A 15,974-nucleotide genomic window follows, 5' to 3' on the forward strand; every position below is an offset into this window, starting at 1 on the left:
TCCGGAGAATCAGAGCTTCTTTCTTCCTATCTCTGTGGGATCTGGGGCCCTGGGGAACCTCTTCCTCAGAGCCTTCCCCTTTTTATTTGGTCTGTGTCTCCTGCTCAGTGCCTCGGTGTGATTGTGATAGCCTTTTGATACAGTGAAAAGACTGGAAGCTCCGTAGGTTGTCTCTAAGTAAACAGGCCGTTGATACCTTGAGCTTTTCAGTGATTTATGAATCTGGGGGACTTGGGCCAATCCAGACAGCTGTAGTATGTAAAGTGCTTAAAGCAACAGCTTGGAGCCAATTGTGAAGACCCACTAGAGCCAATCAATGTCCTTGTCTCCCTCCCTTTGGGCAAATGATTCCAGGAAACCTTGCATTTTCATGATGGTGTAGTGCCTGTCACCATTTCTCTCTTTCACACTGGTCCGTGGATAGTGTAGTGGTGTAGTGGTCTTGACAGGGAGGACCTGGGATAGAAGTTAGCTCCTCCCAGACACGTGTGCTGAGGCCTCCCACACTGAGGTGTCCCCGACAACACCTGTTAAATAGGGAGCCATTGTCAGCAGCAGTGAGGAATGCAGCCAGTAGGGGGAGGTTGCCTTGGTCGTGTCCTCAGCCCAGGGAGACATGATGCTCCTGGTTGAGTTGCCTCTGTCACTAGGTAGGCATGGCTAAGCAAACACAACACCAGGGTACTGGCTGCAACACAGTGGACCCAGCAGCTGGCGTCTTCATCGACACTAATCTAGGGATATGGTCTTCGGTGTCCAGCAATATCTCACTTGGAGTTGAGTAGGGAATACACACCTCTGGAACCCCAGGATGGTGCCTGATTGTTGGTCTCTGCAGGGAGTCTGACCTTTTCTGGCACTGGTAACGTAGGGTGGGGGTTTCTGGCAACACCTGGCATCAGCCCAAAGCAAAGCTACAGACCACCAGCAAGCTCCAGCTCCTTCCCAGAGCAGCTGAGAAGTGGGAGTGAGGAACGAGTGAGCCATTCTCAGTGCTAACACATTGTTGGAGGGTACCACCTAGACCCCCAATCCCATCCCTGGGGACAAATGAATTGGGGACCCCAGCTGTTGTACAAAATTAAGAACATGTAGACTGTATCCTGCTGAAGGAATAGGCAAAAGCCATTGCTCAGGGGGTGGACAGGCGGCTCCCTAGGCATCTGAGCTCTGGCTTTGGATACATGAGATGCATGGGGCCCTCCGTACTCAAGGTGGGGTTTCAGTGCACCCCCAACAAAGGAAATGGAGGCACAGGATTTATGACTCACAGGGCCCAGAAGCAAAGTACACAAGGACCTTGGGAAGGGCAGGCCTCCTTCCCACAGTCCCAGTGATCAGGACATAGAAAACAGGGTAGCAAGTACCTGGTTACTTGAGAATGGATGGGGCTGAAGTCCCTAACTTTTCACAGGCTCACCTCTGTGTGGTTATTCGAGAAGGCTCTCAGAAAACCCAAGTGGGAATCCGAGGCAGATCCTTATCTAAGGTTAAACTCACTGAAAAGTAGGCAAGAGAAAGAGAGCAGGGATTCACATTCATCGGGCTCCAACTGGATGCCAGACTCATCCATAGGCACTTGTGCCTGCCTTTCTGATTCATTTCATTTGGTGCTCCTTTAAACCTTATGGTCTCAGTCTCCCACATTTGGAAATTTTGTCTCCAGAGAGGCACAGCTTGTGCTAGGTGGAACCTAATGCCAGTCCCCTTCCCTCACAGCCCACAGACACCCCAGTGTGGAACAGGCAGTGTGGGTGGGTGGTAGCCCTCCATTATCCTGAACCCACATTGGGACTGGGGGAAGACAGATTACCTGGAGAATGAGAAAATGTTCAGTGTGCAACCTCACAGTTTTGGAGACAACTCATGAATTTGTCCCTGAAAGAGCTTGTGTGAACGTCTCTTAATTCTGGAAGCATATACCTCAGTTCAAGGCCCAGATGCTGACTCAGGTCCTCTGCACATAATCTCGGGCTCAGTTTGGGCTCTTGGAAGCTTAGATATATACGTAGAGGCCACAAGCATACAGTTTTTAAGTTTTATTTCAGCGTTCTGGTCAGTGAGCCATGAGAGATGTGTGTCAGAGACTGATGTGCCTGTGGACTCCTGTGTCTCCTGCAGACCCCCGAAACGTGGATGTCAGCTCTGCAGCCTCATTACTGTATTTTCACACATGTGCCAGTTGGATTGTCTGTAGTTGTTCAGCAGTCAGGAGGCTAATTAGATTGTCGTCAGCAACAATCAGTCCCTTAAGTTTCTCGGGGTTGATAATTTGACATTTGTGGCGACACCACAAGGAATGCAGCTATTATGGCTTAAATGGGACCAAAAACCGCTCTGAGATATACCAGGGATTCATGAGTTTGCCTGACTGGCCCCATTCTTCTTGGAGGGGTTCACTGTCTGTGCTCCCACCAGTGCCTCATCCAGTGCACCATGGAGGATCCCAGCTTATGTGGCAATGGCAGTTCCTGTTATTGTCGCACGACCCTCTGTGACTGCGTTTCACCGGGATACAGTCATAGTTCAGCTGAGCCACACTGCGACTGCAGTAGGTATCCTGACAGATGTTTCCAGGAGCACATGACATACCAGTTTTCACATGACCAATATCGGTTGCGCTATGACATGAATCCAGCCGCAAGCACCAGAACCCTGAGATCTCAGATGGATGGAATCCAACATGCTCTTGCAGCTGAGGGAGATGTGTGACATTCCTACACTGCAGCCTTCCACACGGCACGCCTGTATGGGAACAGGTTCAGCGTTGAATTCCCCGGGGTCTTCTGCAGTGTCCATGTCGGCTGCTTTTTTGATTTATGGCATAGCAGACATCTTCACCTTTCCAGAAGTTCTGCAAAGATTTCTTGACAGTGCATAGTGCGGTCAGTGAATTTCCCATGATAGCAGCAGCCCTCTTCAGTGCACGGCGTTCCATCTTGCATACGGAAGTCATCAGGGCCCGACAAGGTCACCCCACGGCCGGACTCTGGAAGATCACATATATTTTGGATTGGCCTTCCAAGTGTCCCAGCATCGAAATTGGTGCAGTTTGTATAGCATCTGCCTGTATTACATTTGTCCCCAGGGGTTAAAATACAATCACTCGTACAGCATAGATTGCTATAGCACTGCTCGAAGGAGCTGCAGTCACAATGCTTGCCTGGGTCAGCTAAGTAGTTTCCGAAATGATTGTGGGTCAGGCTGTTATTTCAATGCACCACTTAGATGTTGAAGAGGCACTTGACTAATCCGCCACTGATTATGTAGTGCGTATGAATGAAGGAACACTTCCTGAAAGCTTCAGGTATACGAGAGAATTGGGTCCTAATGCAGTTGGACCTTTTCTGGCAAGCATATTCATCAGTGTCAACCCACAAACCAATATTTTTTGCAATCTGATGTGTTGCTATGACAGACAAGAGTAAATAATGTCTGCCTAAATAACCCATCATGATGGGGCTTTGTGGATGACATATACTACATACAACTGGACTGAAATTAACTTCATGGGATCCACTGCGAATCACAAGTAAGGATGAATGTGGTTTAAGAATTCGAAAACCCTTGGACTCATAGTATCGAAAAAAAAGGACTCCGATGCAACACATATTTGCCGATGTTAGCTGGATCTCTCTCATTATAAATTATCATGAAACCAATATAGTAACTTACATGAATCCCATGAAACAATGAGTCAATTAAGCTAACTAGCCTTATTAGGAATTGGGCACATTTTGACACGTGGTTGAACACACTATATATTGTTTAGGGTCTGAGAGCAAAATTCCGTGATGGGATGACTACAATTTACTAGAGATCCTGAGCACTACACTGGCATTTGCTTGAGGAACGGGGTGTTCCCTATGCTCCTTATATCCCAGGTTATAAGTAGGTCCCATTGCATTGGTGTCTGCCACTCTCTGAGAAACAATGTGTTCAAATGTTGCGAATCACTGAGGTGTCTGATTTCATAGGCAATGCCATCCAACTTCATGATACCTTCAAGGCCCTGATAGCACATGTCCATGGTAACCATGGAAAGAGGAATCTCCTCCAGATAGCCGAGGTAGTAACAGTCTGGAGGCATGGAGGGGTAGTCCATCTGCATGGCTCCCTGATCATCCTGAGTCATCATCAGCCGATGATGTATGGACCAAAATGATGTATTTATGGACCAAAATGATGATGTATGGACCATCAGATGTATGGACCAAAAGGGTTTCTTGTGCTGCATGTGGGTAACGTGTCTCTTGTCCCCAAAACACAGGCTACAGGACAGCCAGCCAGGCATCTGAATGCCCTTGCCGTTGTGCAGCTCCTTCTTGGTAATTAACACCTCAAGGAGATGTAGCGCCATGAGGGACGACCTTGAGAACCCTGGACAGGAGATAGCACTGCCCAGAGTGCAAACTTAAAGAGGGACGCCCTCAGCGTGATCTGGCCCTCTGCCAGCCGTCTGCCAGTGAGAGTGGATAAATGGAGGATCCTCAGCAAAGTGAGGTCTAGGCCATCTGACAGAACAGAGGGCTGAGCCAAGTGGCCAGCACCCTGCACCTGGAAGCCAATTGTGGGGTTAGGTAACAGTCCCAGGGTGTGGCATTGGGTGACCCTGCACAACAGTTCAGCTGGGGTGGATGTGGGAGAAGCAGGTGAGCCAGTTCAAGCATGCTTACATGGACATAGTAAGGACATGGACCCGGACACATGGCTCTATTCAACACATTCCATCTTTCCTCCAGCTAGTGAATATGGGATATGAAATTTTAACACCCTGAACTTCTCTACCAATTCCATGTCCTGTGGCACTGCTGGGTCACTTTCTCTGGACGACTGCTTGTCCTCATTATGGAGACCAATGCTTCCCACTTCCTTGGGATGCGGAGGTGGACATTGTCGATTTTACCTTTATAGGTGACTAAAAAAATAGCTTTGTCGTTTTTCATGTCTCATTCTGGTTAGACATTAGTTTTCAAGCCATTTGATCCTTTGGTTTTTGGTTTGAAGCTTCCTCTGAGTTTACTGAGGAAACAATTCCCAGTATTCTGTCATGATTGGTGAAGTACAAGGTTGTATTTTATTTTTTTTTTATTCCAGCTGGGGAGAACAGAAAGTGCTGCTGACCATGTGTGAGCCCCAGGGGTTTTCCACTCTAATCCCTTATTGGGGTTCTTCCCTGGCCTCTGGCAGTCTCCTGCCATGCATGTGTGGTTCCCTCCTCAGCTGGAGATGCCAGGGAGTTGAGGTAACTTTGGCAGCTTGCACCATGGAGTCTGCACATGATCAAAAGACGTTATCAACCATGGAACTCCCTTGTTTGATTAAATATGCTCTACTCCTTTAAAACCCCCTGCGTCAGGGAGAAACCTCAGAGTTGGCTTTTGGACAGGAGTCTGCATTCTCACCAGTGGCTGGCCTTGTGCATAAAGCTCAAATTCCTTTCCTACCAAAACTACAACTTTGAACGTTGACCTTTCCAGCAACAGGCAGCTGAATTCGGGTTTTGATAACAATAAAACAGAGTGGAGTGGCAGTTGCCAGGGGCTGGCAGAGAGGCGCAATGAGGGTTAGATATCAAGGGGTGTGATTTTCTGCTTTGGAAGACGACTAAGTTCTAGAGGTCTTCTCCACAACATTACATGTGTAGTTAACAATATTGTACTGTACGGTTAAAATTTAGTGGAGAGGGTGGATCTCAGTTTCAGTGAGATCTTACCACAATACACGAGTTTTGCTTCTCACACAACGTATGCATGGACACACACTCTGTACTGATAAGTGAAAATAATTTAAAAAAATGTACATACTTTGGATCCTAACCCTGGGGATATGCCATTTATTAATATCTTCTTCCATTCCATAGGTTGTCTTTTAGTTTTGGTTATTGTTTCCTTCACTGTGCAGAAGCTTGCTATTTTGAGGTACTCCCAAGAGTTCATATATGTATGTATTTAATTTTCTTATAATATTTTAAATTTAAATACAAGTGTGTTAACCTACAGTGCAGTATTGATTTCAGGGGTAGAATTTTGTGATTCATCACGTACATATAACACACAGCTCTCATTTCAACAAGTGCCCTTTTTTAGGCCCACCTTCCTTTTAGCCCACCCTACCCCCTTCCCCTTGGTTTGTTCTCTGTATTTAAGAGTCTCTTCTGGTTTCCTATTCTCTGTTTTTATCTTATTTTATTTTGCCTTCCCCTATGTTGTGTTTCTTATATTCCACATATGAATGAAATCATATGCTATTTGGCTTTTTCTTCCTGACTTATTTCACTTAGGTTAATATGTTGTTGTTCCACCCACATTGTTGTAAGTGACAAGATTTCATTCTTTTTGATGGCTGAGTACCATTCCATTGTATATATTTACCACCTCTTCTTTATGCATTCATCTCCTGATGGCTATTTGGGCTCTCCCACAATTTGCTTATTGTTGATAGGGCTGCTGTAAACATTGGGGTCCATGTGCCCCTTCGAATCAGCATTTTGGTATCCTTTGGGTAAATACCTAGTAAAACAATTGCTCGATCACAGGATAGTTCTATTTTTAATTTTTTTCAGGAATCTCCACACTATTTTCCAGAATGGCTGCACCAGCTTGCATTCCCACCATGTTAATTTTAGCCATCCTGACAGGTGTGAGGTGTTATCTCATTGTGGTTTTGATTTATGTTCCCTGACGAGGAGTGACAATGAGCCTCATTACACGTGTCTTTTCGCCATCTGGAAGTCGTCTTTGAAAAATGTCTATTCGTGGCTTCTGGCCATTTCTTTACCAGATTATTTGTTTTTTTCAGTGTCGAGTTTGATAAGTTCTCTATAGATTTTGGATACTAAGCCTTTATCTGATATGCCATTTGCAAATATCTTCTCCTATTTTGTCAGTTGCCTTTTAGTTTTGTTGATTGTGTCTTTGCTGTACAGGAGCTGTTTATCTTGAGGTCGCATAGTTCATTTTTGCTTTTGTTTCCCTTGCATCTGGGACATGTCCAGTAAGAAGTTGTTCTGACCGTGGTCAAAGAGTTTGGTGCCTGTGTTTTCCTCTAGGATTTGGATGGTTTCCTGTCTCACATTTAGGTCTTTCATGCATTTTGAATTTGTTTTTGTGTATATTGTAAGAAAGTGGTCTGGTTCCATTAGAGTTTCCTGTTGCTGTCCAGTTTTCCCAACACCATTTGTTGACGGGACTGTCATTTCTCCATTTGATACTGTTTCCTGTTTTGTCGAAGATTAGTTGACCATTTATGGTTTTTCTGCTCTGTTCCATTAATCTATGTGTCTCTTTTTGTTCCAGGAGCATACTGTCTTGACGACTACAGCATTGTAATATAGCTTGAAATCCAGAATTCTGATGCCTACATTTTTTTTCTTTTTTAGGATCGCTTTGGGTGTTCAAAGTCTTTTGTGGTTCCATGATAATTTTACAATTATTTGTTTTAGCTCTGTGAGGAATGCTTGTATTATTTGACAGAGATATTTCCATTGAATTATTTGCATTGAATGTCTAGATTGCTTTGGACAGTATTGTCATTCAACAATGATTTTTTTTAATCCATGTGCATGGAATATTTTTCCATTTCTTTGTGTCTTCTTCAATTTGTACCATAAATGTCCCAGGTTTTTCAGAGTAAAGCTCTTGTAACTCTTTATTGAGGGTTACTTCTAGGTATCTTATGGTTTTTGGTGTAATTGTAAATGGGATAAATTCCTTGATTTCTCTTTCTCCTGCTTCATTATTGTTGTATCGAAATGCACAAATTCTGTATGTTGATTTTGTATGCTGCAGCTTTACTGGTTTATTGTATCAGTTCTAGTGGGTTTTTTTTTTTTGGTGGAGTTTTTCAGGTTTTCTGTATGTAGTATAAAATTCAACTCCAAAACTGAGTAATCCTATTAAAAAAATGAGCAGAAGGCATGAATAGACTTTCCAAAATGTAACATACAGATGACCAATAAACACATGGAAAGATGCTCAACATCACTCATCATCAGGGAAATATAAATCAAAACTACAATGAAATATCAACTCACTCCTGTCACAATGACTAAACTCAACTACACAAGGAACAACAGGTGTTTGTGAGGATACAGAGACAGAGGAACACTTTTGCACTGCTTGTGGGAATGGAAACTGGTGCAGCTTGTCTGGAAAACAGCATGGGCGTTCCTCAAAATGCTAAAAATATAACTACCTTATGATTCATCGATTGAACTACTAGGTATTTACCCAAAGGATACAAAAATACTAATTTAAAGGGAATTTCAACTGTATGTTTATAGCAGCCCTATCAAAAACAGCCCAGCTCTGGAAACAGTCCAAGTAAGCATTGACTCAAATGGATAAAGTATATGCGGTATATCTACACACACACACACACACACACACACACACACACACACTCATACTCATACACTGGAATGTTTCTCAGCCCTGAAAGGAATGACATTTGCTCTTTGTAATGATATGGATGGAGTTAGAGAGTATTATGCTAACTGAAACAAGTGAGCGAAAGACAAATATATGATTTCATTCATATGTAGAATTTAAGAAACTTCTAATGGGAAATGGGACAGAGAAGAGAGAAGAGCTACACCAAGAAATAAACTTTTTTCAATGTTTTTAAATTTATGTTCAGATAGAATGGGGAGAGGAGCAGAGGAAGCGGGAAGGAGAATCCCAAGCAGTCTCTTTGTTGTCAGTGCAGAAACCAAAATGGGGCTTGATCTCAGGATGCATGAAATCAAGACATGAACCCAAATCAAGAGTCTTAGGCTTAAGCCATGGAACATATAAACCCAACAAAACAGATTCTTACCTATACAAAACAAACTTATGGTTACCAGAGGGAAGGTGGGAGGAGGTTTGGGGAAGTAGGTGATGGGGTTGCAGGGCCGCAGTCATAATGAGCACTGGGCGTTGTATGGAAATGTTGAATCACTATATTTTACACCTGAAAGTAATACTACATTGAATGTTTACTATGTGGAATATGAATAAAATCTCAAATGATGTATTTACAGTGTCTGCAAATGGCCTTGTTAGCATACAGCCCATGAAGAAACATTTATTCCAGAAAATATACTGACAGACGGAAAAGCTAGAATTTTGAGCTAAGGTATGTGCCTTTCCTTCCCCACCCCAGCTCAGCAAATGGAAACTCCAGTGCAAGGAGCTGGGACTATAGGCATGTGCCACTGAGCCTGGCTGCAACCTCCCCTCCAGACTGTTGCAACCAATACCAGGGTTCCTGGTGACCAGCTCCTGTTCAGAGGACTCTTTCCCAGAGAGACAGGATGTCAGTGACCCTAAGCTGTTTGCTGTTGAGGCCAAGCCCCAGCAGGTGCCACTGAGATGTGGGACTCACTAATTTTTTGCAGCCCCACTCCCAGGATGGAAACTCTGCCCTGGGCACAGTCCACTAGGGATGCTGGGAGCCTGGTCGGCCCAGACCTGACTTGTACGGCAGGGGTCTCGTGTCACCAGGACAAGCAAGCCTCAAGGAAGTGCAGCTGCCACTCACCCCTAAACTGAGCCCTTATTTTGTCCCCACCTGCAGCTGCAGAGTTTTGCCCAGGGCAGGGGGGAGCTGGAGCAATCCACTAAACCAAGGTGCCAATCTGTTCCGGTACAACTGACTTCATTTACAGATGAGGGTGAGGAAGTTCTGGGCCTCATGTTGTGGGAGAGTCAGGTGCAGGAGACAGATGGTTTCAGTGGAGTATTCCTAACCTACTCCTCCTCACCTGCAGGAGAGAGCCAGAGCCAGGGACAGTTGAGGGAACGGCTCCTGTCAGAACACATGTGAGATTATGGCCTCAACAACTCCCCATCCAGAGGGGTCCGAGTTTGTAGGGTTTAGTCTGTGGAGAGTTGAAACATCTTGGTTACAACATTTATTTATTTTTATTTATTTTTATTTATTTTATTTTTATATTTTATTTTTTTGTGTATTATTATTTTTTTTAATATATGAAATTTATTGTCAAATTGGTTTCCGTACAACACCCAGTGCTCATCCCAAAAGGTGCCCTCCTCAATATCCATCACCCACCCTCCCCTCCCTCCCACCCCCCATCAACCCTCAGTTTGTTCTCAGTTTTTAACAGTCTTTTATGTTTTGGCTCTCTCCCACTCTAACTTCTTTTTTTTTTCCCCTTCCCTTCCCCCATGGGTTTCTGTTAAGTTTCTTAGGATCCACATAAAAGTGAAACCATATGGTATCTGTCTTTCTCTGTATGGCTTATTTCACTTAGCATCACACTCTCCAGTTCCATCCACGTTGCTACAAAAGGCCATATTTCATTTTTTCTCATTGCCACGTAGTATTCCATTGTATATATAAACCACAATTTCTTTATCCATTCATCCGTTGATGGACATTTCGGCTCTTTCCATCATTTGGCTATTGTTGAGAGTGCTGCTATAAACTTTGGGGTACAAGTGCCCCGATGCATCAGTACTCCTGTATCCCTTGGATAAATTCCTAGCAGTGCTATTGCTGGGTCATAGGGTAGGTCTATTTTTAATTTTCTGAGGAACCTCCACACTGCTTTCCAGAGCGGCTGCACCAATTTGCATTCCCACCAACAGTGCAAGAGGGTTCCCGTTTCTCCACATCCTCTCCAGCATCTCTAGTCTCCTGATTTGTTCATTTTGGCCACTCTGACTGGCATGAGGTGATATCTGAGTGTGGTTTTGATTTGTATTTCCCTGATAAGGAGCGACGTTGGACATCTTTTCATGTGCCTATTGGCCATCCGGATGTCTTCTTTAGAGAAGTGTCGGTTACAACATTTAAAATGTCAACATGACTGGGTTTTAGGTCATTTCTATCTGCAGTAAGGGTATCCTTCATGTCTCCTATGCTTTCCTCAAGCACAGAAAGTATCCTTATGATAGTTTTGAAAAATTCTATTTCCTTGTGAGAGTGTTTAGAAATTCTGTTTGAGGCATATTAGTTATATGTGCTTTAATGATATCCCTGGCAATGACCTTTTATCGTTTTTTCTTTTGGGATGAATTCCTCCATCATGGTGTATGTCTATGTCTCTGCTTTCTTAAGTGTTTTAGAAAATTCTGATTTGTTTTCTCCTTCTAGAGTAGTGTCTTTATTGAGAAGTGTTCAATTGCTGTTGAGGGCTTGACACTTTAGGAAGCATTTGTTGCATATTCTGTGTGCACTGTGCTGTCGTGCATTGGCTGCTCTGTCCCTCAGCTAAGTCCTCTGCAGAGTTTCTCCTTTTCTCCATTGATGAGTCCTTAGACATTGTCCACAATGTTGTGAGTATTAACCAGGTGAGTTTTTTCTGCCTGTTAAAAGAGGCTAAGTCCTATTTCCCCTAGAGGTGAAGCTATGCCTCACTATATGGTCAGTAGACTTGGTGCCTTTGTGGGTATATGTCGTCTCTTGAGGGAGGGGCGAGGTGCTGATCTGGTTTCCAGGCCCTCTTTCTCTAGTAAGGAAGCACCTGAGGAAGGCAAGCGGGGGTATAGCTTGGTGTCAGTGGCTCAGCTTCTACTGGGACGTTCTGTGCTGCTCACTGAATTCTGTCCATGCTGATTGGTGGGAGGTAATATTGGCATCAGCTCCCTGTCTAGTCCCTTGAGTTGGAGTTCCCAGCCTCCCCTGTTCAGGAAGCCCTACCACAGAGAGAACAATCTGTACCTGTGGGTCCCAGGCTTCCATCAGAACCCTGCCTTCACCCTGTCTGTGTCCAAACCATTGGCCCACCTGGTGGCACAGGGCTCTTATGTTTATATCAGGAGCTCTAGCTGGGTTTGAAAACTCCAAATTATATGAACTCAATATGACCGGGACCCCACTGATCCACTGTGAGAGGGTCTCACTGTGCTGTGCCTGGAGTTAGTTATCCCAGGAGGGCAGTTTCATGAACACTAGGGCCTTGGAGTTCATGGTGAAGAACAACAAGAAGGCAGCGTTCAGTTAGCTGCTCTCAACAGAGGCTCCTATGCTAATGACCAGTGCAGTGCAATGGTGCCTGTTGGCTCTCCTGCCCCACGAGAGGCCATACACCCTTTACGAAATGCACTTTGAGAAGGGAACTGTCTCTCCCCAAGACGCCCAGGGGATTCTCAGACCACAATTCTCCCTGTTGGACTCTGCCCTCCTTCTCCACAGAAGCACAGCTATGCCCACAAGGCTCCATGCCAGTGATGGCATGGACTTCTAAATCTTCAGTCTTTGAACTGCACATTTACAGGAGGTTGACTTGTCATGATTACCTTTATGTGTCATCTTGACTGCATCATGGGTGCCCAGAAGCCCCACTGTTTCTGTGGATGTCTGTGAAGTGTTCCAGAAGAGACTGGCATTTCCATCCGTGGTTTCTGCCTGCTTGGGCATCACCCATTCCATTAAGGGTCTGAATAGAAACTGATGCAGAAGGAGGAGGAAATCCCTCAGTTTTACTTCCCATGTGCCTGTTTGAATTGGAACATTGGTCTCCTCTGGCCCTTGTTCTGTGAGTTACATCATCAGCTCTTCACGTTCTGAGACTAGACACTAGTTCAGAATCAGATGAGAATTATGCCACTGGTTTTCCTGGGTCTCCAGCATGTGAGAGTGGAATGTGGGGCTTATCAATGTATTTAGTCATGGAAACCAAACCTTGCTTTGGTTTCTGTTCCTCGGGAGAATCCTAATACATGGAGATGAATTATCTCTTCTTTAGAGGAATTGGATAAAGCTGTAGCTCATTAAAGTCCTGAGTAGCAAGTGCCAGGAGGTGAGTGTCACACTGTTGGTACAAGTGCTGGGTGAAGATAATGGGGGTCTGGGGGCTCCTGTAGTCCTGGCTGCACAGTGAGTGCATCTGGGACTTCTTTGGGACGCCTGGGTGGCTCAGTCGGTTAAGCAGCCGACTTTGGCTCAGGTCATGATCTCGCGGTCCGTGAGTTCGAGCTCCGCATCAAGCTTAGTGCTGACAGCTCAGAGCCTGGAGCCTGTTTCAGATTCTGTGTCTCCCTCTATCTGACCCTCCCCCGTTCATGCTCTGTTTCTCTCTGTCTCAAAAATAAATAAACGTTAAAAAAATACTTTATAAAAAAAAAGGTTCAGCTGTTGTGCGTCAGGAAATCTGCAATTCACTCATACTGAGGGACAGGAGTAAGCAATGCAAACAACTGTGTCTTTGTGCATGTTAGGGTACTTGTCCTATGACAATACAGTTGCTAATTCAGAGAGTTAATAGATAAACACAGAACCCTGTGACCAGAGAGGCTCCCTGGAGAAACTGCTGTGTGGAGAGGAAGCCCCAGACCCTGACAGGAAACCTGCCTGCAACCTCCATCTGCACCTGCTCCTGGTAACACAAAGCAGAATTGTGCATAGTGTGCGCCCCCTGGTGGTGCTGATCCCCTCCTGCAGGGAGGTTTGTGTCTGGGCTCCCAGTGAGGTCTCCTCACCGTGTCTCTTGCACAGTAATATGTGGCCGTGTCCTCGGTCTTCAGGTTGTTCATCTGCAGATACAGCGTGTTCTTGGAGTTGTCTCTGGAGATGGTGAATCGGCCCTTCACGGAGTCTGCGTAGCTTGTGCTACTTCCATCATCATAAATATATGCGACCCACTGCAGCCCCTTCCCTGGAGCCTGGCGAACCCAGTTCATGCTGTAGCTACTGAAGGTGAATCCAGAGGCCACACAGGTGAGTCTCAGGGACCCCCCAGGCTTCACCAGGTCTCCCCCAGACTCCACCAGCTGCACGTCACACTGGACACCTGTAGACACAAGACAACTTGGTCAGGCAACTGTCACACATCCACTCTTTCTCAGTCATGTCCACTCACATACACAGTGTCTCTCGATCACCGTGAATTACCTTTTAAAAGAGCAACAAGGAAAACCCAGCCCAGCACAAACTCCATGGTGAGGTGTCTATGTTCTGTGCTGATCGCAGAATGGGAACACCTGGGACTCCCGGGGCTGGGGCTCCTCTCCCAGCTGCAGGGTTGGAGCTGGACTGGTTTAATCAGCACAGGGAGGGCCCTATTTGCATATCCTCTGACTATATATCAAGCTCCAGACTTAGATTTGTTTCAAATTTAAAACCAGTGTTTGAGCGGCACTTCTAGATCACTTCTTGCAGAAGGGACTGAGACAGTATAAACAATTCTCATCTGTGAACACAGTTATGTTTTCATCTGTGTTTGCCATTTTACATGTCTTTCTCCCAGCAGGTCATGTGTGGTATGTTATTTTACTTTTTAGTGAAATTTAATCCTAAATACTTTATTTTGTGCCATATGATTTTAATGTGTGTTTATTTTTGTGTGACAGAGAGAAGGAGAGAGAGATCAGAGAGAGAGAAGGGGACAGAGAATCCCAAGCAGGCTCTGCACAATCATTGCAGACCCTGCCTTAGAATTAAACTCAGGAACCATGATATCATGACCTGAGCCAAAATCAACAGGAGGCACTTGATGGATTGAGCCACACAGGTGCTCCATTTTGTGCCATTTTCAATTGTGTGGTTCTTTTATTTTTTTCATATACTATGTTTTTGATGTGTGGAAATACAACATATTTTTGTATGTTGATTTGTACCATGAACTTTTCCTGAGGTTATTAGTTCTAATACTTTTTTTGTGGAGTTTCTAAGGTTTCACTGTATGTAAGTTCGTGCGATTCTCAAACAAATAATTTTCTTCTTACTGATTTACGTCTTTATTTCATTTTCTTACCTAATTTTTATGGGTGCATCTGCAACTTGTAGGAGCAGAAAGCTTTTTCCTTCTTTGCTTCTGTGTTCTTTGTCTGGTCTAAGGATTCAGTTGACATAAGACAGATCTACAGAAGAGAATAAATTTCATTTTGCATGTGCACAAGCTTCCTAATAATATGACACCGAGAGAATGAAGAAAGTAGGTGGCACTTGTGCCTTTTTGAATAAAAAACAATGGATTTGCGAAGAGTTAACAAGACAGAGATTTGGGTTTGGGCGAGTCAATTAGTGAGGAATTAACAAGGCTTGTTGGCACAGCCTTCTTGGTGCTAAGTTCCCATTTCTGGTGCTAAGGATGGTTCTTCCATTCTGGTAGAGGGGAAGACGTTTCCCAGGAGAGATTTATTTCCTGCTCTCAGAGGGGCAAAGAAGGGTCACAGTTTCCTTAGACTAGCTGTTACTCAAGTGACTTTCCTCCAAATAAGCAATGTGACAAGATGACATACATTGGGTGCCATATTTTACTGGTCTTCATGTTACCATGTGGAATACCTATGTAGGGAATGAGCATCCTTGCCCGGCTCCTAATGTGACAGGAAAAGCTTCAGTGTTTCACTGTTAAATATGCTGTCAGGTGTGGGCTTTTCATCTATGGCCACGATTTTGTGGAGGTTATTTCTTTCGTTCCCTCAGTTGCTGAGATTTTTTCATAATGACAATTTGTTGAATTTTGTCTAGTTTTATATGTATCAATAGATGGTGATATAGATGATCAACAGATGTGACTGCATTGTCACATATGACCCTTTCATTGTGCTGTTGCATTCACTATGCTAGGAGTTTTGCATGTATGTCCATCTGAGATATTGGCCTTTAGTTTCTCTTCCAACGGTGTCTTTCGATTTTGCAGCATAGTAAGGTTGGTCTTGTAGATGAATTGGGGCATATTCCTTTCTTTTCAGTTTTTGGTAAGAGTCTGAGAGGTATTGTCATTAAGTCTCTTTTACATTTTGATATAATTCATAGATAAAGCCCTGTGTTACTCAGCTGACTTTTTTCTTTTGGGGTGGTGTATGATTATAGATTGAATTTTATTTGTTTTCATTCTGTTAATTTTCTATTTCTTCATGTACAGTCTTGTATATTGTTTGTCTCTGGAAATTGCCTAGTTGCCCTTTGTTATCTAATAAAGGGTCTATAATTATGTAGACATTTTCTGTTATTGTTTTTCACTTCTTTGGTATCAGTTATGTCCCCTCCTTAATTCTGATTGTATCTTTTTGAGTTTT

At 44.2% G+C, this 15,974-nt stretch overlaps 1 gene segment (V, D, J or C); it reads right to left on the reverse strand.

Annotated features, from left to right (window-relative positions):
- Positions 1-20: 20 nt before the first annotated feature.
- On the reverse strand, positions 21-13,981 carry LOC123584403. The segment is given in 3 exon segments: positions 21-32; positions 13,431-13,741; positions 13,843-13,981. Coding segments are annotated over 3 exon segments (363 nt in total).
- Positions 13,982-15,974: the final 1,993 nt, after the last annotated feature.

Source organism: Leopardus geoffroyi, chromosome B3, assembly GCF_018350155.1.
Source record: "Leopardus geoffroyi isolate Oge1 chromosome B3, O.geoffroyi_Oge1_pat1.0, whole genome shotgun sequence".
Classification (NCBI taxonomy): domain Eukaryota; kingdom Metazoa; phylum Chordata; class Mammalia; order Carnivora; family Felidae; genus Leopardus; species Leopardus geoffroyi.